General features: G+C 41.9%; 1 protein-coding gene across 1 annotated transcript in view; it reads left to right on the forward strand.

Moving 5' to 3' along the window:
• LOC117245771 (glucosidase 2 subunit beta-like) overlaps positions 1-26,435 on the forward strand; it is a 201,829-nt gene that overhangs the window by 115,809 nt on the left and 59,585 nt on the right. Inside the window, exons 11-12 of the mRNA XM_033609260.2 lie at positions 17,816-17,885; positions 20,102-20,191. Of these exons, the coding sequence (XP_033465151.2) occupies positions 17,816-17,885; positions 20,102-20,191 (160 nt within the window). The remainder of the gene's footprint in view (positions 1-17,815; positions 17,886-20,101; positions 20,192-26,435) is intronic.

Consider the following 26,435-nt stretch of genomic DNA (forward strand, 5'->3'; position numbering starts at 1 on the left):
ATATTGGCTTTAAAATGAAATATAGGAATTGGACAACATTCCTTTTCTTAATTTGTACAATGAATGAATATTACATACATTGAAAAGCATTCTATACTAGAGATGCACCGATCCAGCTTTTTCAGTTTCGATACCGATCCCGATGCTGTGGCTTTGAGTATCAGCCGATACCAGATACCGATCCAATACCATCCTTAACCTAAAAAGCTATATACCTTTCAGAGCATGTGAGCGGAGCGGAGCGGGGAGCGGGAGGATTTTGTGTTGAGCGAGGAGCGGCTATTTTTTTAAAAGGTGGAGCGGAGCCATATCTCTTGCTCCAATTTCGCGAGGGCTTCCCCGGAGAATCTACCAAGCTCATGTTTTATTGGTGCCGTAGCATTGTTCCGACCTCTCATTGTTCCGACCTCTCATTAGTCAGATTTCCCGTTGTTCCGATATATGATTATTACTGTAGCCTATTTGTGTACCATAGAGGGTCAGCAACGCAACAAAAGTAGGCTACTGGTCAAGATACAAGTGTCATAGAGAGGAGAGAATGAAACACCATAACCTCCTGCTATTAACTCTGGGGTCGGGGTTGTGTGGGGAGCTCTCCGCGGTGCTGAACGGCTCCCGGCGGGCGTATTTCTGCCTTGATGGTGCGCCACAACTGGCTCTGGGTCAGCTGGGAAAGGCTTGAGGTGAAGCAGGCTCACGGCTTATGTGTTTGCCACTTTCTTTTTCATTTTAACCCACACCATGATTTTTTCCTGACCCTAACCAAGTGGTTTTTGTGCCTAAACCTAACCAGACCTTAACCACAGGGTATCATGAACAATGGGTATATAGGTTAATACAGGTTAGGGTAGTACGACGCAGTTGTTTTGAGCGGAGTGGCGAGCGAGTGGAGCGGGATAAAATTTATGATGGAGTGGAGCGAAGAATGCGCAGAAGCAAGCGGAGCGGACGAGCAGCGCAAAGTGACAGGTCTGCAAGCGAGGAGCGGAAATTTTCACCCGCTCCACTCCGCTCACATGCTCTGATACCTTTACATGTAGAACAGAAAAGACTAGAGGCATCAGGCATTGATGACTACACAGTTCTTTCCTAAGATAAAATGAAACAAGATGAAACAGATTAATGCAATGATGAACTATTTATTTTTAACAAAAATAAACAGTTGTGTAACAGCAGTTGAAATAGTGTGAAATACCTCCACACAGCAGATTCTCTCCTTCGCTCCATGACATATGATGTAGCTCATGTTGCAATAGATTTAAAGGTAAAGGATTGCCGTAGGTATAGGTTGCATTTTCCGATACCCGAGACATCTATTTTGATGATATTGGGGCCGATATTCGATTCAGATATCGGATCGGTGCATCCCTATTCTATATCATGTCTCCATCTGCTGGTGGGCCATCATGATAAGAGCATGCATGCATAAGATGATGTTAATTCCACTTTAGAAGAGACTTGATGAGCACTAAACTTAGGTGGGGAAAAAAGTGGATATATCAGTTTTGGTATCGGTTATTGGTCAAATTAGTTGTTACATATTGGCATATCGGATATCGGCAAATAAACCAATATTGTACATCCCTACATTTTTCCAGAATCAGATGAGTTAAATACAAGACGAGATGGAAAAAAATGAAATTCACTCTGTTGGTGTACTGTTGATAGTGCGATGAAAGTCTAATGTCAACACTATTTTTTTATGGGTAAGTGCATTTCCTTTAACAAATAAATACAAATTTTGAAAAGCATTTCTAATTTTTCTAAATTTAATGTATTATTACTCTTAAAATGGCACTACTTTTGGTGAAGAACCTATTTTGACTTGTTTAGGACTCAAAATTCAATGTGTAGGACTTGATGTTGGCTCATAACTTGCCTGACTTGACTTGGGACTTGAATGCAAAGACTTGAGACTAACTTGTGACTTCAGCAATGACTTGATTCCACTTCTGGTGAACAGTATTTAAGTATTTAAAAAAAATAAAAAATTCTGACAATTTCAAGACAAAACGATTATTCAGCAAATCAAGAAAATATTCTGCTGACTGACTAATGGATAGTCAGTAGAATATAACCACTTTTGGTAAACTGCTGTTCAGTTATGCATCCTCAGTAATACATATTTTTCAATGCTAGTCCTTTTCTAAACCAAAAGCAGCAAGGATAAAAATCAATACATGCATAATTTAAAACATAAAAGCAAAATTCCTTTGAATACAACCTGAAAACAATGATTGAATATCCCCTCCAGACACAGTAAGAACCCTAGATGGGCGATTACACAGAATTTTGTTCAAAACAATAAAATCCTCATTAGAAATGTAAAATCTTTCCCCATCATACCTCCAAGGTCTATTACAAACAGCTCCAGGTATTTGGTGAAACCACCAACACGCAGCATCTCAGTAACAACATGCTCATCAGAAACAATCAAGTGCAGCCGAGCCCAGCTGCGAAGGGAAAGAGACGTTTGTTTGACAAGACATTGGCTCGGCTATCTTTATCTCTAACCATAAGCAGAGACAACCACACGCAGAAGCTCACAGGCAGTTTGCGCTCAAATTGTTTTGGGCACCTGTCATCCTCTATTATAATTAGCAAGTGGACGTCTAAATAATTGCCATCAGGCTGCGGCTGCTGTATCAGTGTTGGTAGCCAGAGCCCCGTCCCTCGCCGTTAGTTCTAGTATTATTTAAAGGGCCGGCGCGCCTTCGCAAAGAAGTGCCCTCAGCAAAGTCTTAAGCTGTGTATTCAGTCAGCGACAGCATCTGGAGCGCTGAAAATAATTAACTGACACAAGAGGGTTTGGTGTTGGCTTCACCATTTGTTTTGTCCACACTTGTCCCTGACACACACACACACACACACACACACACACACACACACACATATGCGCGCACATACAGGCAGCTTTTGATCATAATTGTGACACTGCCAGGAGAGAGGGAGGTAACACGCTCATCCCAGTAGGGACTGGGGATGGTTGTAAAAGTAAATGAGGCAGATGGGTCTGTCTTGAAATGTGGTGTGAAAAAAAGGAAAGGCTCCTTTGAGGAATAAAGACAGAATAGTTAAGTTGAAGCACTTGTTAAGTTGAAGGACTGCACTGGCTCAACTACAGTAGAAATTGTATAGAATAAAAGTGCAGTAACTTTATAAATCTGCATGATTTTACAAACCTACTATTTGATGTTTTCAAAGAAAGGTCCATAAATCAATAATGTATGTCTCAAAGATCTACATCACTGATGTAGTAGCTGCTACGTCCATTATTTTTCTACATATATGGTAGAAACTGATGGTAACTTGATAAGCAATGCAATACACAGCAGCATGTGCATCACGCAGAGCACCCAATTCTGCTTCAACTGTATGTAAACTTGTTGGTTAAAATGCAGGTGCACAACCATCATTCTCTCATTGGGTGTGTGTGTGTGTGTGTATTTGAGTGTGTCTCAGGACCGAGCTTGCTGCTATAAAGAGCTACGCTCCAGGGCCGGTGAGAACTATCCCCGAGTGTATCGCCAGCCGTAGCGTGACGACTTGACTCACACTTGTCGTTCTCCCTTCTCCCTCTTTCCCCCCGATTAGACTGATGCAGTGTGGAGATGTATGTCAGGACTACACACGCACACACGTTCACATATATATAGCATACTCACAAAGAGCTGTTGCCTGTGGGAAGACCATAGGTCACCAGGCTTGCCTCCACCAACCCCCTTCCTTCAGGGGCATTGGAGCTGGTCGATGTCAGTGCTGCTCAGCAGCGCCCTCGCTGCACTGATAGCGGCGCTGCTTAGATTAGCCACTCAGTGAGGTTCAGTTTAGTCCAACAGCAGCTGACACTAACAGTAGCAAACACACACCCTCTCCCTTCCCCCTCCTTCACATCACCCTCCCCTCTTACTCTCTGTTGTTCCACATACTACCTCTCTCACACTCATGGGCTTTGTTGTTATCTCACAGCGCAGTTGTACGTGTCAGCATGTCTGTGCACGTGCACGTTTGTCTCCCTCTCTCGCCTTCTAATTCTCTAATTTGTCTGGCATGTCCTGAAAAGCCCCCATTTGGATAGACATTAGCATAGCACCGCTTAGAGTGCAGTGGTGTCCACAGAGATCACTTCCTGTACAGAAACAAACAGGGTGGAGTTCCTCTGTTGAACTCACAGCGTCCCCGGAAATCTCATCCTAAACAACCAGTGTCACTTCTATTAACCACCTATTATGATCCAGGCGCAAATTTCCAGGCCCTCTGGTCAGATGTGGTGTATATGGAGAGTGGCAAAAGGAAACAAAACAGCATTTATAGAACTGTCTTGAGTCTGAATCTCTCCACTGGTGTTGTTGTGTGAGGGTAGTTGCAGCTCAGTGAGCTCTAAGCCCAGCCTTTTCTGTGTAGACTATTGTCCTCGGTGCCTGCTCAGCAAGCGCTCTCCGCGGTGCTGACTTAGACGGGGCAAACTGGTGCTGTCCATGGTGCTATCATCACTGGTCCTATTTCACTTGGTCCTCCCTGAGCTACAGCTGACTGTGTTAGCTTTTGTCGGCTCTGTCCTTTCTGCTAGCTCATCTGTTTCTAGCAGAGTGCATGCCATCCACAGTGCTAACGCTGCTGGTTTGAGCCCCGGTGCAGTCTGAGCTGCCCAGTAACCGCTAACTGCGAGCAGAGCCAGTGTCTGCCACAGATTATAAGCTGCTAACTGCCACCGTGGAGCCATTTTCTGAATCCTCAGGAGCGACCTTTTTTTATATCCGGCTCATATCCTGCCAGTTAAATGTGTACCGGGAAGCAGATTTGTCATTGCTCTAAGTTGATGGGCTCTATCTATGTGCAGGCGCTGTGGTTTTTTCCTGAGGTGCAGTGAGGATTTTCCCAGTTCACTACTTTGGTGACTCACTGTGCGCTGCAGTAGGGGGAGTGTCACTTGTGGCTTAGTGGCACCCTGCAATTTCTGTTGACCACATTTTGTATTGTGATCATTTTAATAGATGAGAACTGAAATTAAAGACAGTTATTAGACATTTGGCATTTCCTCTTTTATTGTTAAAGAGATCTTGTTCATTTCAGTGACATTATTGATTCTGCTTATCAGTCTGATTCCACACTGATTCCTGATTAGTTTTCTGTATGGGAAGCAGTGGCATTCATGCTCAGAGTGTCAAAGACATGGCATTCCTGGAACGTATGCCCATATTGTGGAGACAGATGTTTCAGCATTTTACTGGTGTCCCCACCCTTACTTGAAATGCTCATTTTAAAGACATGACAAGCAGCTCTGTTTGGCATCTGTCTTTGTGAAATGAGGACAGTGTCTTCCTCACTGCCATGACTTCCTCTTGTTGCAAGTGTTCTGCAGCATGGAGGCATGAGTTTGACATCATGGATTTGCAATGTACTGTTAGAAAGACATGCCAGCATGAGCAAAAGGAATTAATAAGCCCTGAGGCATACAATTCTGATGGATCAAAAAATTTGAAACTGCTTTTCAAATGGAGCCAATTCTAGATTTCTATCCCTATTTGCTATACACTCACCGGGCAGTGTATTAGGTACACCTTGCTAGTTCTAGGTTGGACCCCTTTTGCCTTTAGAACTGTTTTAATTCTTCATGGCATTGATTCAACAAGGTGCTGGAAACATTCCTCAGAGATTTTGGTCCATATTGACAGTTGCTGCACATCCATGATACAAATCTCCTGTTCCACCACATCCCAAAGGTGCTCTATTGGATTGAGATCTGGTGACTGTGGAGGCCATTGGAGTACAGTGAACTAATCATCATGTTCAAGAAACCAGTTTGAGATGATTTGAGCTTTGTGACATGGTGTGTTATCCTGCTGGAAGTAGCCATCAGAAGATGGGTACACTGTGGTCATAAAGGGATGGACACGGTCGGCAACAATACTCAGGTAGGCTGTTGTGTTTAAACCATGCTCAGTTGGTACTAAGGGGCCCAAAGTGTGCCAAGAAAATATCCCCCACACCATTACGAGATGGTCTTCTGCATACCTTGGTTGTAATGAGTGATTGTTTGAGTTCCTGTTGCCTTTCTATCATCTTGAACCAGTCTGGCCATTCTCCTCTGACCTCTGGCATCAAAACTCAGTGGATATTTTCTCCTTTCCAGACCATCCTCTGTAAACCCTAGAGACAGCTGGATGTGAAAATCCCAGTGGATCAGCAGTTTCTGAAATACTCAGACCAGCCCGTCTGGCACCAACAACCATGCCACGTTCAAAGTCACTTAAATCACCTTTCTTCCCCATTCTGATGCTCAGTTTGAACTTCAGCAGGTTGTCTTGACCATGTCTACATGCCTAAATGCATTGAGTTGCTGCCACTTGATTGGCTGATTAACTATGTGCGTTAACGAGTACTTAAACAGGTGTACCTAATAAAGTGGCTGGTAAGTGTATATACATAAGACATACACTAGTATTGAACGGTATACCGGTACTAAAATAGTACCGCGGTACTAGAGTATTCCAAACGGTACTATACTGCATTTGGAAAATACCGGTACTTTGAAATTGATTCAATTCATTAATTTAGTTAATTTATTTTACTCAATTATGCACTCAAACGCCTTTCTTGTTCCTATTGGAGCACAGATTGCACAAGTGGTGTGTAAGACAACACCTGTATCAACATTCGCAGCTGGCGCACGTGAAAAAAGACAAGAGAAAGTCTGCCTCACAAAGGGAGACAACACGAGACAACACAAACTTGGTGGAACATTTGAGTTACCAAACTGTGATGTCCGTACTGAGGTACTTACCGAACCATGATTTTTTTGGTACCGTTACACCCCTACTATTTATTGTTCTAAAGGTTTGTATCCAAAAGGACTTTTCCTTAGGAAAAGTACCGAAGAGTATCGAAAAGTATCGAAATTCATATTGGTATTGGTACTGAAACAAGATTTTGGTATCGTGACAACACTAACATACACTCAGAGAAAACTTTTCATATGACGTGGTAAAGCCCAAGAATGACTGTGGATCAATGCTAGTGCATGACTGAACAGTCGGGGAGAGGCTATTGCGTCATCCAAGGGGCAAGCATAGCTACAGTTGTGGAGTCCACTGTGTTATTTTTGTCATGCTACTTGTTTAGATGTTGCTACTTTCAGTAGCATAAATAAATTAGCTTTGTACATATGGGTTGTGTGAAGTAGGGTTCACTTTGATCTAATTTAGTGAGGTTGCATCTAAAGATGTGAGGGCATGTCTAAGAATAGACAACTTAGAGGGAAGGAATAGCCATGAGAGAGAGAGAGAGAGAGAGAGAGAGAGAGAGATCTGGAGACTGGAATTTAAGGTAGTATAAGATGAGGTGTGTAGATTTGTAGCAGATCATAATATTATTCTGCTATAATGCTCTCTGTAAATGTGTTTAAGTTAAACTGGCTGCTTATTAAACAAGATTTTTGACTTACAAATGCTGGCGTGACAGCTCTCTCCATAAACCGCACTCCTACACCTCCGTCTCCCACGTACAACTGCTTCAACATGTCCCTCAGTTCACATCAGGGTGACCAGGGAGCTTTTCTAAGACAACGCATCTCAGCACTCAACAAATGAATTGGCATGTGAGGCAGCGGAGCTTCGGCGTGCAAGAGAGCGCGGGGATTGGCGCTCCGGCGGGTTAGAAACCTTGGCGAGGGCTGATGTTAATTAAAGGCTCTGTTCAGCACTTTTCAAATTAGATGTGAAATGTTAAGCAGGAGGGGTTTGCCATTAACGTGGTGCTCGGCGAGACCTCTGACCCCAGCTGAGGGCGACGCGTCCTTGAAGACATAATTGTGCTCACCTTGAGTGCTGGTTCGACAGAAGGAGCAAAGGAAGAGTCAAGAGAGGAGCAGGGTGGGAAAGTGTAGCAAGCTTCCCTTTGCTATAGAATGAGCCACTAGTATTTTCTCTCATCTTCCATTAAGCTGTCGAGAGGTTGAAACGATTTGCCTCTCACCCTCTCTCACCCTTGTTCGTGTGTTTTGATAGCCACAGGAGGAATGTATTGGATTGCAACCATTTGAGGGATACACCAAATTAGCCCATTTTCACTTATCAAATGTTGGGAGTCTGATTTGAGCGGCTGCCAGCTCTCTGTCTCTTATGTTGTCTGAAATAGATTTTTCCTTTCCCAGCTCCTGAAGCTAACAGTGTTTGGCACCGTACCAAGATGATCCCAGATAAAGATATTTTATGAGATGGTGCAGACGAGTACTCTCCAGCGTGCAGCCCCAGTTATGTCGAGAGCTCTCTTTTGTCTGCACGTACTTGTCCATCACACATTTACTCCATTTCCTGCATCTCCTTGTATGCACGTCACATGACTACATTAGCACGCATTCAACCATTTGTTGTTTATTTTTAAACATGACTCCCTCAGAACAGGTACAAATCGATGTTTTTGATCCTAACATCCACATTTAGGCGAGCAAAAGCGATAAACTTGTCAAAACTCACGTGCGACGACTGAGCAACCTGTCATTACCACATCCTGACTGTTCCTACAGCTGCGCAATCACCTATTGAGCACGCTCCCTCAGCAGACGGTTATCATCACTTACAAAACCGTCAAAAGGGAGCATGTTGATTTGTACATGAGAGTCGCATCCTTCCTGCTATTACAGTATGTTGCAAGATGACAGAGTTACCCCGGAAGGGGACCAAGTCATGAGCAGAGGAGACACAGAAGTAGGTCAGCTCCTAGGCGTTTGTTACATCATACATATTCATAAACAGCACCCAGTTGTTGCAGAGTGAACTCACTCCACACAGACTGTTTATTCTGTTCATTGGGCCCCCTTCTCCGTTTAAATGTTAAATAGTGATTACGCATCACCATGATAATATGAGCAATTGACTCTGGCTGCTGCATTTACATGCATTTTACCGCTATGACATGAATAGCACACTGTTGTAATCACATATTAACCCCACTTCCTCTCAGTAAGTCATGCGTTTAATCGAGTTTAAAACATCAGCAATCCAACATTAACATAAAGTCAGAACAATACTTTATTTAAAGGAATAGTGTGACATTTTGAGAAATATGAGAGTTGTATGGAGATTGATATGGCTCTAGCAGCTAGTTAGCTTACCCTGGCATCAAGACTGGAAGCTGGGGCAAACAGCGAGGCAGGCTCTGTTTGAAGGTAGGGGGGATGTTACTGGGAGTTATGTGCCAGACTGTACCTTGGCTGGGAGCGAGGACTCTGCTGGTTACCTGGCAACTTCATGATGACGATAAGACCCCAGGAAGTCACTGCTCGCAGCCAAGAACTTGTCCAACACATGACACCTAGTAAAACAACAACTTGTCATTCTTGAGGTATAACATGTTGATTAGTGAGCTTCAGAGGTGCTGGTAGGGGGATTTGTGTCTTTCAGCCAGAGCGAGGCTAGCTGTTTCCGCATGTGCAGTGTTTAAGCTAAGCTAAGCTAACTGGCTGCTGTTTGCAGCTTCAGACAGATACGAGAGTGGTATTTACTGACTATTTAAACTTTAGCAAGGAAGCACAAATAAGTTTATTTCTATTACTATTCCTTAAAATCTCCTCTAATTTGTAAGTATTCAGATGTTTAATTTCTAACTACATCTGTTACTTTACGGTTACTTCTATTATTCATTAATCTGTCATTTGTTTTTATTAATACAATTATTTAGTCCATACAGTGTTGGAAAATAGCAAAAGAAATACCCCTAAGTACAAAAATATTCAAGTTACATTTGTATAAAAAAAGAGAAAAGTAGCCAAACATTTGTGAGGCTGAAATATTTGACATTTCTTCATGACAAAACACTTAAAGGGATAGTTCACTCCAAAATCAAAAATACATATTTTTCCTCTTAGCTGTAGTGTTATTTATCAGTCGAGATTGTGTTTGTGTGAAATGCCAGGCGTTGGAGATATTGACCATAGAGATGTCTGGCTTCGCTTGAATATAATGGAGCTAGATGGCACTCAGCTTGTGGTGCTCAAAGTGCCAAAAACATAAGTTTGAAAAACACAACAGCAATGTGTCTTTCCAGAAATCATGACCGAGTTACTCAAGATAATCCACAGACCTTGTTGTGAGCAGGTTCATGTAGGAACTATTTTCTTTTTTCCGAACTACACTTGCCAACCATATCACTGCGCAGAAGGAAGAGGCTTGTGCTTGTGACAGTGCGAGATGTAAACATTAATTGCGTCCTCCTTGGCTGAGCTGTCACATTAGCTAGATTTGTGTTGCTTGGTAAGCTAACAGTAGGTGCACGCTTCCTTCTGCAAGGTGATACCGTGGGTGAATTCCACAAAAAAAGGGACATTGCTGTTGAGTTTCTCAGAAGTATGTTTTTTTTTTGGCACTTGGAGCACCACAAGTAGTTCCATTATATTTGAGCAAAGGCAGACATCTCAACACTCAAATCACACGAAAACAATCTAGACAGAAAATACGTTTTGTTTTTTTTTGTTGTTTTTTTTTTAAAGATATTTTTTGGGGCTTTTTAGCCTTTAATGTATAGGACAGACAAGCATGAAGGGGGAAGAGAGAGAGGGAGTGACATGCAGCAAAGGGCCACAGGCTAGAGTCGAACCCGGGCCGCTGCGGCAACAGCCTTGTACATGGGGTGCCTGCTCTGCCACTAAGCCACCAGCACCCCGAAAATAAGTATTTTTGATTTGAAGGTGAACTGTCCCTTTAAACGTCCACTGGTTAATATTCAGTCAGTTATCAATCGGACTAATTATTTCAGCACTAATTTGAGCCCTTGAAATGTTTACTGTTGCATGTAAAGCTTTATTGATTGATCCTCTCATTCAGATCTAGTAAAATACAGTATGTATATATGTGTACCAGATCATACAACGTTCTTTTCTAATCATTACCATTCAACCATCTGATTGTAGTCTTATAATCAAAACACGTCATGTGTGGTTACTGATGCCCACCTTTCTCACTTTTGTTTTTATATAATTTGATACAATGGCAGTTGTGCGGTGAATGGACCCATTCTTAATTTCAGTGCCTAGTCGTCAGCGTCGTGCTGCTGCACTTGTCCTTCAGCCGCTGTGGATAAAAAAGAGAGTTGCAGGAGAGTGTGGGAGACTGAATACAAACTGAGTCAGTCGCAAGGCTATGAATTGCACTGATAGTTCAAAACATGATGCTATTTCTGCCAGCTACTGTTATTCACTCAACCCTAATATAATCAGACACTCCAACACAACGATTATGCGGGGGGCGAGATTGACCTCTTCTCAACTCCCAGCAGCCTGTGCTACAGTTTCAGAATCATTTGTGAGATTTGGATTGATAAACATACGGAAATGGAAGCATAACTATGTATTCAAATGGAATTAATTAACAGTCCTTGTTTTTGAGCTCATTTTATTTTAGACTTAAATGCGAGTATTCATTCTTTTTTTCTACCATGTAACACCTCTCATGTTACCTTTGTTGGATTAATTTTTGATAACATAGCTACTTTAAGAAAAAAAAGGGTAATTAGCACCTCTGGGCGGTCGTGTTTGATGCTAGCAGGTGGCTATTAATGCTATCGCCAGCCCTGTTGACAGCATCCGAAAGACCTCTTGTTCTTTGTTACCACATGCCATAAACATTTCATTAGAAGAATCCTCAACCTATATTTTAGCCCTCCCCGCTTCCCCACTCTGCAGTCAGAACAAGTTCGCCGGTAGAGGAGAGAAACTGAGGGAAAACGGAGAAAATGGAGCTGGAGAGAGGGAGGTGAGGGTGACAGCGAGACTCAGAGGAGCTCATGCTGAAAATATTGAAGGAGAGGAAAATGTTGAAGTCAAAATGAAAAGAAAAAAAGGGGTTGATAGATGGGGGTGAATAAAAGAGGTTATGAGGGAAAGTGAATCGGATCCAACGTGGAAGCTTGAGCCAGTCTTTATTTTACAGAACAGGTTTCACAGACAACAAAGCAAACTCCTACATGTGCCCGATAGCCGATGTAATCCAGCTAAAGGTGTCTGTTGCTTGTGTGAGTGTGAGGTTCAAGGGTGGCCTCACTGCATTGCCCTTGTTCTGTTAAGCATCAGTGCTGCGCACATTGCACCGACTCCCAAGCTTCTTTTCTTAGAGCTGCAGAGAAATTGCCTTGCTTATTGATCCATTCGCATGTAAACAGAGCATCTCTGGTCTCCGGCTCAAGGTATGTACACACAGGAGATTTCTGACAGGAGATGGCATATACTATACAGTGTATTCCTCCTCTTCTTCTATTTTTGTACACAGCCTCTGTGATTTAAAAACCCTCTTGATAGCGTCTAGTGCTAAAAGTGAAGTACAGTAAACTGTGGAAGTGGAAAATGTCATCCACTGGTCAATTTAGCTCCAACTTGAAATCTTTTGTCCTACATTTTGTATATGAATATCTCCTACATGTAGAGAAAGTAGACTTTTCTTCTTACAGTATGCACAACAATGATTAAATGTTAGAATCTAAATGTTGACGAGCCATGTCGATTTGGTTTAAAAGATGTAGCATGAGTACATTAAAAAACAGGCTTGTGCAGTTGAAGGGACAGTTCACCCCAAAGTAAAAAAAAAAAAAAAAAAAAAAACGTTCTACGGCTGTCCCAAATAGCATTTTAGGTGCTTTGAAGCTTCACTGATAATTACCCACAAATATGTCAAGCATCAACGGGATGCGACAGGGACAGGGAGATGGTTGTGATAGTAATCAATCCTATTCATCTATGCTAATCAACCTCCTGCACCTGTGCCAACTTTAGTAGGACTTAGCGCCGCTGCAATGTTTCTTTAAGTCATGAATAACTCAGCATTCAGCAATTCATCTCACCTGTTCCTTGTCCTGGGCAGCACGGTGGTGCAGTGGTTAGCATTGTCGCCTCACAGTTAGAAGGTTCCTGTTGGGGGTTTTGAAGCCGTCGGTGGGGGAGCCCTTCTGTGCGGAGTTTGCATGTTCTCTCAGTGTCAGCAGTGGTTCTCTCTGGGTACTCCGGCTTCCTCCCACAGTCCAAAGACATGCAGGTTAGGTGAATTGGCTGTGGTGTGAATGTCAGCGTGAATGAATCTCTATGTGTCAGCCCTGTGATAGTCTGGTGACCTGTCCAGGTTGTACTCCACCTCAAGCCTGGTGTCAGCTGGGGTAGGCTCCAGCCCCCCCACGACCCTTACCAAATAAGCAGTTACAGAAAATTAATCCATGTTCCTTGTCTGCATCGAACTGCCAATTTAATACTTTAGGTGAGGGACAATGACTGCGCAGAGAATGCTGATTTGGACATTGAATACCATGGCAATGATTGAGGCTTCGAAGCATTTGGGTCAGCCCTGATACTTTTTACCTGTAGTACTGTTTATCAGTCTAGACTGTTTTGGTGTGAGTAGCAGAGTGTTGAAGATATCAGCCGTAGAGATGTCTGCCTTCTCTCGATTATAGTGGAACTGGATGGTGCCAAAAAAATACATTTAAGAAACTCAACAGCAATGTCTCTTTCCAGAAATCATGACCTGGTTACTCAAGATAGTCCACAGACCTTGTTGTGAGCATTTGCCGGTAGTAGCTGTTTTCTTTCTACCGAACTACAACCACCAACCATTTCAATGCCCTGAAGGAAATTTGAGCTAGCTAACATTGCAGCTGTCACACACCCCTTGTCTATTAGTAGATGGACGTTTCCATCTGAGCAATGTTATGGTTGATTGGTGGAGTTTGTTAGAAAGAAAATATGTATTTTTGGCACTTTGAGCACCACAAGCTGAGTGCCATCTAGTTCCATTATATTCTAGAGAAGGCAGACATCTCTACGGCGGATATTTCCAACACTCGGCAACTCACACCAAAACAATCTGGACTGATAAACATCACCACAGGTAAGAAGGAAAATATGGACTTTTGATTTTGAGGTGAACTGTCCCTTTAATTTATGTTTGCTGTGATTGTAATGGCATGACATCTAGTATGACCGTTAATCTAATCATTGCGGTCATTCAACCATAAGCATGAGGTTTTTTGGTATACTGTACATCAGCCTCAGGTTATGAATGGCTGACTGGTGCAGAGACTATTGCAGAGGCTTTACTCGCCCTGTGTTCACTGCTCTGGGTACTTCTACACGCCTGGCTGCTCCCTCAGTCTTTCTTCTCCCTCCTCAGCTCCCCCCTTTACCGTCACCACTCTCTCCATATACAACCGGGCTGCTGCAAGGGGTCAAATGTCACCCACTTGGGATTCTGCGTCTCCCTTTGTCATTGCTGAGCCTGATGATTGGTGCGTGTGTGTGTGTCTGCAAGTAAGAGAGAGAGAGAAATAGGGCAAGAGAGGGAATCTGAGTATGCAAGAGAGAACATTCTTGTGCGAATGTGATTTTCTGATGGAGTTTAAGGGGATTGGAGGTGGGTTAGGGACAGATCTCCCCTTCGCGGTGCTGTAAAAATAGCCATTACAGCATGGGAAATCACAGCTTGCCTCTTGGACACACCACATCTGTACACCGTAAGAAATAGGTGCTAAGGGAATTGTGCGGGGGGTATCTTTATGGGCAACCAGCTGAGACCACATGCAAGAAACATGCTAATTGGTATTCAGACCAGGGCTGTGACAGCTTCCCACACAGTCCTTACCGCATACGCAGACTTTTCTGTTGCCACGGCGCCGGGCCCCGGCGAGAGTTTCCTCGACGACAGAGATGAACCTGTCCACTCCCAGAAACCCCAGTAAATCCCCAGGTCCATCAGCGCTAGACAATTAAACTGGAGTCGTCACTTTATTTTGTGCCATCGTCTCTCTCCTCGAGTTTTCAGCCTCTTTGTTCTCATGTAATGCTGCAGTGAAAGACACATGGTTCACCTTTGAATGATTCTGTCAAGAGTGATCAATAACAGATAACCAGTGACTTGATCAGATGTCAAGTAAAGAAGCATACGCATCACATGTAGGTGCAAGTGTAAGTTAAATTTACAATGATATGAACCAATAAAGGGGCAAACCTTCAAATTGAAGAGTCAGTAACTGGCCATTTGCCAGTGTAACCTCTTCGCTGATAAAAAAAAAATAAAGCTGTACTTTACTATTTTTATATTAAAGTGGACCCATTAAGCTTCTCCTTATTTTCTGTCATATCCTCCTGAGACCCGTACCTTTGTTTGGTATGCATTTTTAATTTATCCTAGCTATTTGGGATCAGTTGGACCCGATAAGTATAAAAAACGTAACATTGACAACGATTGTTTAGTCCCAGCATTCTTAACCAAGATGACAATAAAGTCTCACTGTCCTCAAATGAGATGACAATAAATTCCCAGTGTCTTCCAACGAGTACTTCCTTAGCAACAGTGTCTAAGCTTGTAACTGTTGCTAAAATCGGTCAAATTTGTTGCCATATCAAACTACAAACATTATTAATCATAAATAAACAATTTTCAACCATATAATTTGATCAGATTTAGTCCACTTTTGTAACGGGATCAGCTGCAGACTGACTTGGCAGAGATGGCTGCCATCTTGTTTTTACAAGGATTAGCATAGTATGCTCTTATTACCACTATATGGCACGAAAAAGTGTCCACGAACAAAGACAACAGGTCTAAGTAGAATGTCTATGTATATGGTCAAGTAAAGCCAGAATGTGAAGCCCTCATATGAGGACACAGGGTCTCAGGTGGATAAATACAATGTTACAGTGTCAGATGTGCATATTACATTAACAAAATTTGAAATAATGAGTTAACACATAAAAGTAATCCCCAAAATCAAAGGCTTCAGACTGTTCTGAATATTGTGTTTCCAATGTTTTTTCTTCACGAGGTCAGCTAATAAGGAATTTCTTTATATGGTCATCGGCTCCAGGCACATTACTCTAAGCGTTTACATTACTTAGCCTACATGCTTCATGTAGCGGTAAGCTAACATCAAGAAAACATTACCTTGGTTGCTGATGTTTATTTCTCCCAGATTTCAGATCATATTCCTGCTGGAACATAACATACTGTAAATGTTATGTTTGGAAGCTTTTATTGGGGATTTTTAATGGGAGAAAGTGCAGCTATACACATTAATTCCCTGGCTTTAAGTACACAGTTACTTTTAGCTACATGCTAAGGTCAAGCAAGAATAATTGTGGTTGCTTATGTTGTTAATTTCTCCCTTATTTCTAATCATATTCTTTTTGGAACATGTCTGGTTGTGTTTAAAAGCTTTTTTTGTTGATCTTTAACGGGAAAAAGTATGGCTATAGACACTCATTCCCTGGCTCTAAGTACATTGCTACATTTAGCTTTATGCTAAGGTCAGGGAAACATAGTATTGGTCGCTGATGATGTTAATCTCTCTGTGATTTTGGATCATATTCCTGTTGGAACATGTTCTGTTGTGTTTTAAAAGCTTTCATTGGTGTTTTTTCACGGTAGAAGTGCTGCTGTTCCCAGTTACTGTCATTCACCAGCTGAAACGAACGTGGAAAGATGCTAAGAAATAAAAGACCTGAAGACGCTGACCAATCAGAGCAGACTGGGCTTTTTAGCAGGAGCTCTCAAAGAGACGTGAACTAAAATGGAGCGTCTCAGACAGTGGGTGGAAACTGGTGCTCCACTGCAAGACAGCATTAGGAAATGGACGTTGTTTTTTTTTTAACATTAAAGCAAGTAAACATGTTCTTGTAGAAACCATAGAGAGAAAAAAAAACTGTCAATACTGTTGTAGCTTTTAACTGGAGTTTAGTTTCTCTCCTGTGTCCTGTTTTACTTTAGGTTTCTGCTTTATTTTACTGTTTCATGTTCACTATCAGCTGTGTAGAAGTCATGTTAAGTTACTGCTGATGAAAACCCAGTATTTCCTGATTGTGCTGCTTCACCATAAAAGCTTTTACATAACAAAATACTAGGGACTTTTATTGTGAAACATCTAAAGGAAATGAAATGTATTTATTACCGAATTAGCTGAACTTTGTTAGCTGCTTTTCGTCAATAAAAACATGTCAATGTTGGATGAAGAGCTGCAGACGACAGGCTCTTACTGCACCTCTGCAAACAGCTCACCTCCAACAGGTAAACTTCTTACACCTGCTGTGTTGTGTGATGGAAAAACACGTAAAGATAAATACTGGGACCTGAAGTCGTGAATTAGTCCGCTGCTTTTAAACATCATCAAGCCCTCATCAATTAAAGACACATCGTCACTGTTGTACTAGAGACACTAATTCCTGTTGCACTGGGCTGATGTGCCCAGTCAAACCAAACCAAACCAAGCCAGCACATCAATGTGGAAAAAGGGTACATTTAGCTGCAAAAGAGCCAGATATTTCCCTCAGGCGTTGCTGGAAACTAAAGCAGAGCTAAAAGTAGAATGAATACTGGCTTTCAAGTGCCCTGAAAAATATACAAACAACAGGGTTATACAGATAGACCTTTACTAACAGTTTCATTATGTTTCATTTTACCTGCCACAATCACTTAGAGGGTGTCGGAAGATCTCTAGCTGACACGAGTCTGACATATTGTCATACTAGGAACATACAAGTCTGACAAAGAGAGACAAACATATCATCACTGTGGCCACCTCTGCTGCTCTCACACTCCCTCTGACTTCTTTTCTCCCTCAGTTTCAGTTAACACAGTTGTCAGTATAAAGAGACTAATAAGCCTGCGGGCCTTTCAGCAGTTACCACACCTGGAAATAGAATTTTTCTGTTTATATGCAGCTCCTTGCTCCTCTCCCGTTCCTAGATATAACGGCCTATATTAAGTGCCCACTGTTTGGCAACACGCAGCTGTTGAGATGCAACAACTCCGCATTGTTAATTTGTCTGACCTTTTGTTTTGTCTAGCTGCAGAGTGGGAGGCTACCAATCTGAAGAAGGTAGAAGAAGCCTATGAGACAGTCAACATGGAAATAAGGTAAGGGAGGAATCCACAAAGAAATTAAAGTGAAGGTTAGCTGTAATTGTCACATATCTGTGGCTAAATCCTTAACAATGTGTACTTCATGTGGACGATGCCTTTGCCTCTCACATTGCTATTATAAGCAGGGTGGCATGGTATGTAACCAGGCCTTAAAATAGACTCCATCCGTCTGTGCTAAAGCAGTGAGGAAAGCTGCACAGTAATGAATTTGCACTGTGTGATACCTGAGGCTAATTTTAATGAAGAAAAACAAATGCTATTGGTTGCCTACTGTGATCTGATGGTAGGCCTATTCCAACTTACTTTGAGAAGAGGAGTGTCTTCCTGGGTATGAATTATCCAAACTTCTTTGTGGCTTTGTTTTAAAGACAGGCATGGCACAAATTAGTGTGGCAAACGCTGTAATTATTTTGTATTATTGGAAAAAATGACCTGTCACAACAAATTAGCTGCGCACTTATGTTTCCATCCAGAGAATCTGTCCGCCTCAAAACGCTGTATGCAGTTTTTTTTTTCTTTAAATATTGAGACACTTAAATGATTTAAATAGCAATCCTTTCAGCCTTTCTAACTTAGTACACTTAAACATGTGTGAGAAGAAGGAAGAAAAAAAACTTGAGCAGGTTTAGGTGAGAATTCATGTAACGTGCTTTTGCTCCCTCTCAGATGTTGTCACATTGCTCTGAGCCAGCTAGCAATAGCTGATAAGTAGCTGCTGTGGCCCTTAGGTCTGCAAACTGTTCATTACAGTAGGCAGAGACGAGAGCCAACCACAGAGATGGCAGTTACCAAAAGGTCAAGATTTCTTTCCCCTTAAACAAACGGCTGCATGAGGGGGAAAGAGGGGGGAAGAGCTGGCATGATTTCAGTTGCTCTATTTCTTCATTGTCCACCTTCCTCCAGTTGCTCCTGGTCAAATTACTCATTATCATTAATGCATGTTGGAGTATCCTCCATGTTGTCTTCAGGCCATGTCCTTTATCAGCATGCAGCGCTCATGCATTTGTGTCTTCATACCTTTTGGAACTAGCATGAAATTAAAGTCTCCACACCTTTTACTCCTTTAGTGTGCCATAAAGGGTAATTTCCACAAAAATTGACTCTCGCATGAATGTTATGACCCCTGCCCCCCGAGAATCACATGCACGCACAGTTATGTAACCTGCATTGCTTTCTGACCCCGAATCCCCCCCCCCCCCCCCCCCGCTGCCCTACCTTATCAACCTCAAGCGAAACAATCACCCTCTCTAAACATTTGTTAACCCCATTAGCAATTCTGGGTTATGAATATGGAAATAAGGCCCTGTGCACCGTTAGAGATAGGGCTCAGTTCCCTTATTTGCGATTAGTGAAGAAAAGCAGCCCTCGCCAGCACAGATAATTGGAGACACTGCATAGAAATGGGCTTTAAAGGGCCACCTCATCAGCACGCCATCCAAGAAGTCAGTCACTAAAAGCAGCAAAGAAAATAAAGCTACAATGTCAGCACAGTAAGGAGTCATCTAGAAGTTATTAAAGCAGCTTGTCAGGGACTTAAAACAAATGGCGTACATCCAGAACGTTCAACAACACTTGTTTCTCTCATATGGAAAGGAGCATTTGTGCTATGTTGTGGTGCAGATTTTGTACTAAAACCATTACATAACTTAAGTGTAGTCATATCTATTTATTTATTTGCTCAAAACTATACCACCAGTGTACTCTATTTTTGAGTGTCTTACTTTCAGAATAAACTTTTAATTGGCTTAAATGTTGCATTGTGTCTGATGTCAGTAATAGCTCAAGTCCATAACTCTTAAAAAAAATCCATCTTAAAAGCGTACTTGACCCACAAAATGATCATTTGTATATCAGTTACTCCTTGCTTGTTACCTTGTTAGTAAAGAAACTTCTGTTTTTGCCCAGAGACCTTTTGTATGAGTGTTTTAAATAGAAAAATTTTAGTAAAAATGCTGGGTACTGACCATATAAAGGGAGAAATGAGTTTGTAAATGGATGCTTTGATATAGTTTTGCTGTTGTTAAATGAGGACCCCATGTACTCCATTTCACAAAGAATGTTTGTCCTTTTTGGATTCTTTGTCCACTGTGGACGTGAATGAACTCAAGGAAACATGGGGCGAGTAATCGAAACACAAATGGCCATTTTGCAGGTGAAGTATTCTTTGACGGTGAGCTTGTGGGCTAATATATTTGTATTGATTTCCTCAGTGATCTCCAGAAGAAGTTGGCCATAGACTATGGACCAGATTGGGAATTCCTGTTTTTGAACAGCCAGTGTTACAAGCTGAACGTATACGAGTAAGTACTGACAGAATTTATTGCTTTTTTTATTTAAATGGTTATTTTTCTCTGACTAGTCCATACCCATTGAGTGCACAGTTGCCCACGTACAGTTTTACATGGTGTGTGTTTGGGATACAGATCATAGGAAATTGCAGATTAAATAGTCAACTGAACCCATTAAGCAGAGCAATGTATTCAGACAGAGTTTTTATGAATTTGATAGTACGATTGCTTTATTGAAAGTACAGTAGCACCATTGCCAATAGTGGGATAGTTAGTGGGCTAAAACTGTACATTAGTAGTTGAGGTAACACATTGAAAGGCAGATAGTTAAAGTGTTTATATGTGGGGGTGTACTGGTAGTTCACATGGGAAAGGTGCGGCTAGCCCTTGTTGCGGCGGTGAGGGTTGGAATCCGGCCTTCATTTATTTTTCTGTTGTTATAGTGCCATCCAGTTGCCAATTAGAGTTAAATTTCTCCAGTCACCTTGAGGTGTCCTGTTCTACATATCTACCAAGTTTAGTAAAAATCGATATGGCGGTTAGGCCTAGATAAGAAATTAGCTCTCTAGCGCCCCCATTTTGTTTGATGGGGTCAATAATGGAGGGGTCCCCTCAGATTATGTGTGGTCATATGCCTACAAAGTTGCGCGGTGATCGGTGAAACCCTTGAGATGTTATACACCTTTATGTGATGAGCCACGCCCTCCACAATATTCATTGACTTATAGAAGCTCAGTTTTAGTAGGTTTTCCAACTTTTGCCAAGAGGGAACTTTAGATATTGGTCCCTAGATTATGTTCACCGAGTTTCATGCAGATCGGTCAAACTTCCTAGGAAGAGATCGATTTTAAGTGTTTTTCAAAAAATTCAAAATGGCGGAAAATCTGTATAACCGGAAGTTATGGGTCCTTGAGGCACATTTGTTCCTCACGAGAAGAGGCATCTCTGTGCAAAGTTTCATGTCTCTATGACATACGGGGCATGAGATATGCCCATTCAAAGTTTGCAATTTCAATCGATTGCTATAGCGCCCCCTCTTTGGCCAATTGATGTAATATTGCTTCATTCGCATCCTCCCATGACCCTCTACCACTGTGCCAAATTTCACATGGATTGACCAAGTCAGTGAGGAGAAAAACGTGGAACAGACACAGAGTTTTCGTCATTATATAGTAAGATAGTAAGGAAACTAGTCCTCCAATGTGTGGTTGAGTACAAAAAAAGCTTTCTTTCTAAACATATTTTTGTGTTTTTGACAAACTTCTCATGAATTGTTTAAGCTTTTAATAGTTATGTCTACTCTCAATAATAGAAATCACAGGAAGCAATCACAGGAAGCAATACCTGAGCACTGCAGGTAGCCATAAAAACCACTGGATAGAAAAGTAAAGCAGTTTCAAAGAACCATCACAAACTCAGTACATTTAACCAGATGCTGGTTCTTATTTAGAGCAACTGTTCTAAAACAAATTCTATCTGGATCAAATGTGAACTATCTCAGTAAAGATCCACCATTTAAAGTTGATAATTTGTGAGCTCCAAGTCACCCTGGAGAAAGCCAAGCAGCTAAATCAACTAAATTTAATCAACAGAATGAGCTTCTTTTACTCTCTCCTGCTGCATCCCTATGGCCCCTGCTGGGGTAGAATCTGTTCTCCTCAGGATTGCTTGCCAGCTGGAGCTTTAGAAGCCTGTGGGTGGTTGCAGTTTTGAAAGAAAATTATCTGAGATCTGCACTGAGATCTGCACTGCAAATACATTTTTCAGACATCCTTGGAATCAGTGGTTTTCCCATGCCCTTATACACCAGTGTGATTTGTTTGCTTAGTTTGCCATTTAGGAGGCGAAATCTGAAAAGGAAAGTTGCAGTTCTTGTACATAAGCCAGAAAAATCAATCTCAGCCGTTTACTGCAGACAGTATTAGATAACGATATTGCACATTGGTTGCGAGAGGCTTTAATGTCTTGATGTAGGGCTGGAGAGCTGGCTCCTACAGTGGGATATTGATTCTCCTTTACTTATAGAAAGGCAAAAGACTTAAATGAATAAATTCACATGTTGAAGAAACACAAGTGGAGGATAGCTATGCAAGATTATAACAGAGCAGTCTCAACAGTAATGGATGAGTGGCACATGAGCAGATGTATGTAAGCTATACAATTAAACCCCTCCCCCATACAGTGATTGATCAGTCATACCAGGCATGGTAGGTCTCCAAGAGGTTGAAGTCTTTTTTTCCTTTTCTCTTTCTGAACAAATGGATTAGACTTATAATACTAGGACTAACTAGCTCTACCCTGCAGTAAAAGAGCAATGATGCTCATTTATTTTCATGTCGTTTCCATGGATCATCGACTGGTGAGGATTCTGATCTTTTTCCTGGGACATGCAGCTGGAGTCTTTCAGCATGATGTCATGTACCGTATGCAGCCAAAAACAGATGCTAATACTGCTAACACAAAAAGGACAGCTGGACTTCATGGAGCTAACGTTAGCTAAATAGACAGACTCACAATGTTAACTTCCAATAACTTCCAAATGGAAAACATCGGTGTCACTTACATTAAATCAAATGGCGCTGAGCAAACGCTGCCTCACTTGCTTAGGTTTTAGCCACCTCAAAAAAGGCATACCAAAAAAAATCTATATCAGTTTAAGAGTACTCTACATTTAGAATATTTTCCCCACTTTACTTTGCCATCAGACAGCCTTTTCCAATGGGGAATGGAAGCCATTACATCAAAGCCACCACACTGCATTGACCAAAACTGGAATTTTACTCAGCAAAACTGGTCTACCACTGCCTTGATTGGTTATTGTGTAAGGTAAAGGTAAAGTGGAGCAGATATACAGTGATATTGATTTTTCTAGGTGGCGAAAATACGTTTTGCTGTGGCTCCATCCACAGCAGTAAATTGCTTAGCTTCAGTGCCGATAGATTTATTTATCAAAGTTGATAGCACAACAACAAAGTACAGCATGAACACTAGATAGGTTAGACCACAGTGTTTAACTATATACCTTTACACGCTAGAGTTATGTCTGAAAATGACTACAGACACAAAAAGTTTGCTGATTTGTACAAATATCCCAATTGAAATCAATTAGCAGTTGTCAACCCAGAAGCGATTGTTGTTGTTAGCACCACATCAGTGATCTGGTCTGTAAATCCATCCTAAGTCCCACTTCTTTTTGTTCTGTGCTCCAATAACGGTTGAGCAAGCTTGTAACCCGGCAGAACTTCGGCCACCTTTCCCTTTCCTGTTATACTTATGCTGTGTGCTAGTCTCATCTATGTTGAAAAGAAAACCAAACTTTGAAAATGGTTTTAGATGTGGCTGGGGACTTTGCACTCTATGTAGTCACATCTTAGGTTAGCTGATGTTAGCAAAACACTACCTAACTGGCTAGCTAGCTAACGTACAGCTACATCAGGAGAGTTATTCTAATATCAGATCACCAACTTCAGTCAGGTCTGCGTCCTTCTGATTTCTGTGGTAATGTTAAAGAGTTTTGGAAAAAGACAGATAGGTTGGTTGCCGAGATAATTTTAGGATGACATGAATTATTGTTAGCCAGAATAGATCAAGGCTAATGATCCCTTTTTTATATTACCTCTGTAAGGCCACGCAATGCCCCGGACACGGTCAGCACTATGGTCTGTTGTCAGTAATAAAGACTGATGAATATTTCCTAGTCCTTCATTGTGTGCTGTTCAGCAATCGTCAGATAAATAATCAGACAACTATAATAACATCGACAACGACAACAACAGCTCCACAAAACTAAACATCAACACATAATACAGCACTTTACTGATCCCCAGAAGGGCAAAAGTGGACACATACCCAGCAATGCAGGAAAATGTTGACTATGTTGACTGATGTCTTGTCATCCTCAATCTCTACCTCTAACTTTATCATTGAGACCAGAATCTCAATTCACGTCCTTTTGCCTCGTCCATAACGGTTAACACTGCTGATATATCCTTCCAACACAAACTGTAGTCCTTGCTATCTCCTTCTTGAAGCTACATTGCTTGATGCCTAGAAACTATCTAATAAACACTGCAGCACCTGGCTTAAAGGAACCAGCGTCACCATGTTTGTTCATGTCGAGCTTGTCTGACCTAGCAACAGTACCTAAGGTGGGAGGCGGGATTTATGAAGAGTTGATTGGCGAATCTGTAGTGGGAGAATATTTATGTCGTATTGCAGACATATTAACGTCACCAAATCAAAACATTTAGCCGTTCCAGCGAGCTTCAGCAGTATTACAGGTTTTAATTGTAACATAATATGCAGTATATACAAATTGTGCATATGAGTTTAGTCCAATTCTTACAAGCTGTATCAAGTTAGCCCATTTCTGACACCCTTAGCCTTTTGCACAAAAAGCCGCACTGTAGTCTCTTAACCTCACTCTCCCTGGCCTAGTGGTATCAAACACACCATGTTATTTTTCACCCTTCAAATGACTGAAGAGCACAATATCCACCAGCGTCAACTCAGTTGAAGGTCCTTTGACCTACCAGCACCCTCTCAGCAATGTACCAGCTCCCCTCCCTGCCCCCCTTTATCCTTGCTGTTCGCCTTGAACCGTGATCCTGAAAAGACATGACATTGACAGACACATAAACCAACGGCTTTCTGTAACACTCCCTCCCATGCCCTCGAGTAGCGAACTAGCAGAGCTACAGTTCCTCTCCAATAATGGAACAGAATCACACACTTCTCTCTCCAGGCTCTTGATCATCGGTTGAAACCATCTTACACTCGCCCTCCCTGATGTTTAGATCTCTCACGTTCGATTAAATTGCTCCCTCTTTCTTTTCTTTTTTTATTTCTTGAGCGGCAGCCAATATTGGAGAAAAGTGCCTGGAGCCATGAAAGTTTGCTGAGCTGAAACGCTGTCTATCTTTAATATAAATAATAGCTGTGCATGTTTAAATGAATGAAATTTAACTGATGCTGGTGTGGCAAGCAGAAGGTTGCAAACACTAGCAGTTGAGGATCATTTGATGACAGTCAAGTGTAGAGCAACCAAGTGTAGTATACAGCCCTAATGGAGCAAGGAAATAAGAAGAGCCGATGGCTTTTTAGGTGAGTCACAGAAACTGGATTTGCTCTTGTTTACTCTTATATACTGCAGGCCAAACTTATAAGTGTGTTTCATTTCTGTCTGAGGTGTCAGCTGAGACTTCTCCCTTTGTCTTTATGCAAGAGCGGCCTTTTCTCTGCACCTCTTTGTTGAGTTATTCTTTCAGTCTTGCTGCCGCCTTGCCTCCTGATGGTGTGAATCACTCCTGTAAACTGGGGCTTGAAGCTGTCTCCTGTTTGTCCAGGGAAAAACATACAATTACTTTGATTTCAAAGGGAGGAGATAAAAAAAAAACCTGCCTTTTGTTGTTGAACACTTTCAAGTGGAATGATTAACGGCAAGATTAGAAGCTAAATGCCGTGTAGTAGCACACTCCACATTGCCTTCTCATCAGCTTCTCCAAAGAACAGAAACAACAAGAATAAAAGCGTAGAGAGGGAGCTTGTTCTTGGTGCGTTATCATTTAATGGCATTTATTCCTATACCTCCATTCACCTCTCTTTGTCACAGAGTTACCTTTTTTTACATTACATCACATTCTAGATGTTGAAGCTCACCTACAAGAATTCACCCATTAAAAATCCATGTATTCCCCCTGAAATGGTCTTTAGGGTGCTGGTGGGCTCTTATCACGAGTCGGGAATTTAAAACGCAGACTTCTGCCAGTGAATCAGAAATAAGCTTGGCAATTCAGTCAACACAGCCTGGCACAGCATGAAGGAAGACACCCCATAATGAGTTCTCAGAGGCGGAGCCCCTACCTACAGCAGAGTCTAATATTCCTCCCGTGGATTTGTTGACACTCCTCAAAGCAACTTAAATCGAAGGGTCGTGATTTATGCAAGACTGTCAGGTCAGATTGACTCAGCCTCCGCTCTCGTGTCATTAGAAAGTACAGCACTTCAGTGAGTCATGCCCGCCACTGTGGTTCAGCTTTGACAGAGAAGAGAGAAGGATAACGCAGCACAAGTGACACTTCCAACTGTCTGTAGAACATCACATGGCCTTAACAGTGCACTGGGTTCTTCTAGGGAAGAAAGAGAGCGGATAGCCTAAAGGGAGCTGTTTCAAATTGGATATAAACCACAGTAAAGCGGGTGGTGTGGAGTCATAGATGTGTCTGCTGACTGTCGTGTGTGTTACTTGGAAATGAAG

Source organism: Epinephelus lanceolatus, chromosome 22 (genome assembly GCF_041903045.1).
Source record: "Epinephelus lanceolatus isolate andai-2023 chromosome 22, ASM4190304v1, whole genome shotgun sequence".
Classification (NCBI taxonomy): Eukaryota; Metazoa; Chordata; class Actinopteri; order Perciformes; family Serranidae; genus Epinephelus; species Epinephelus lanceolatus.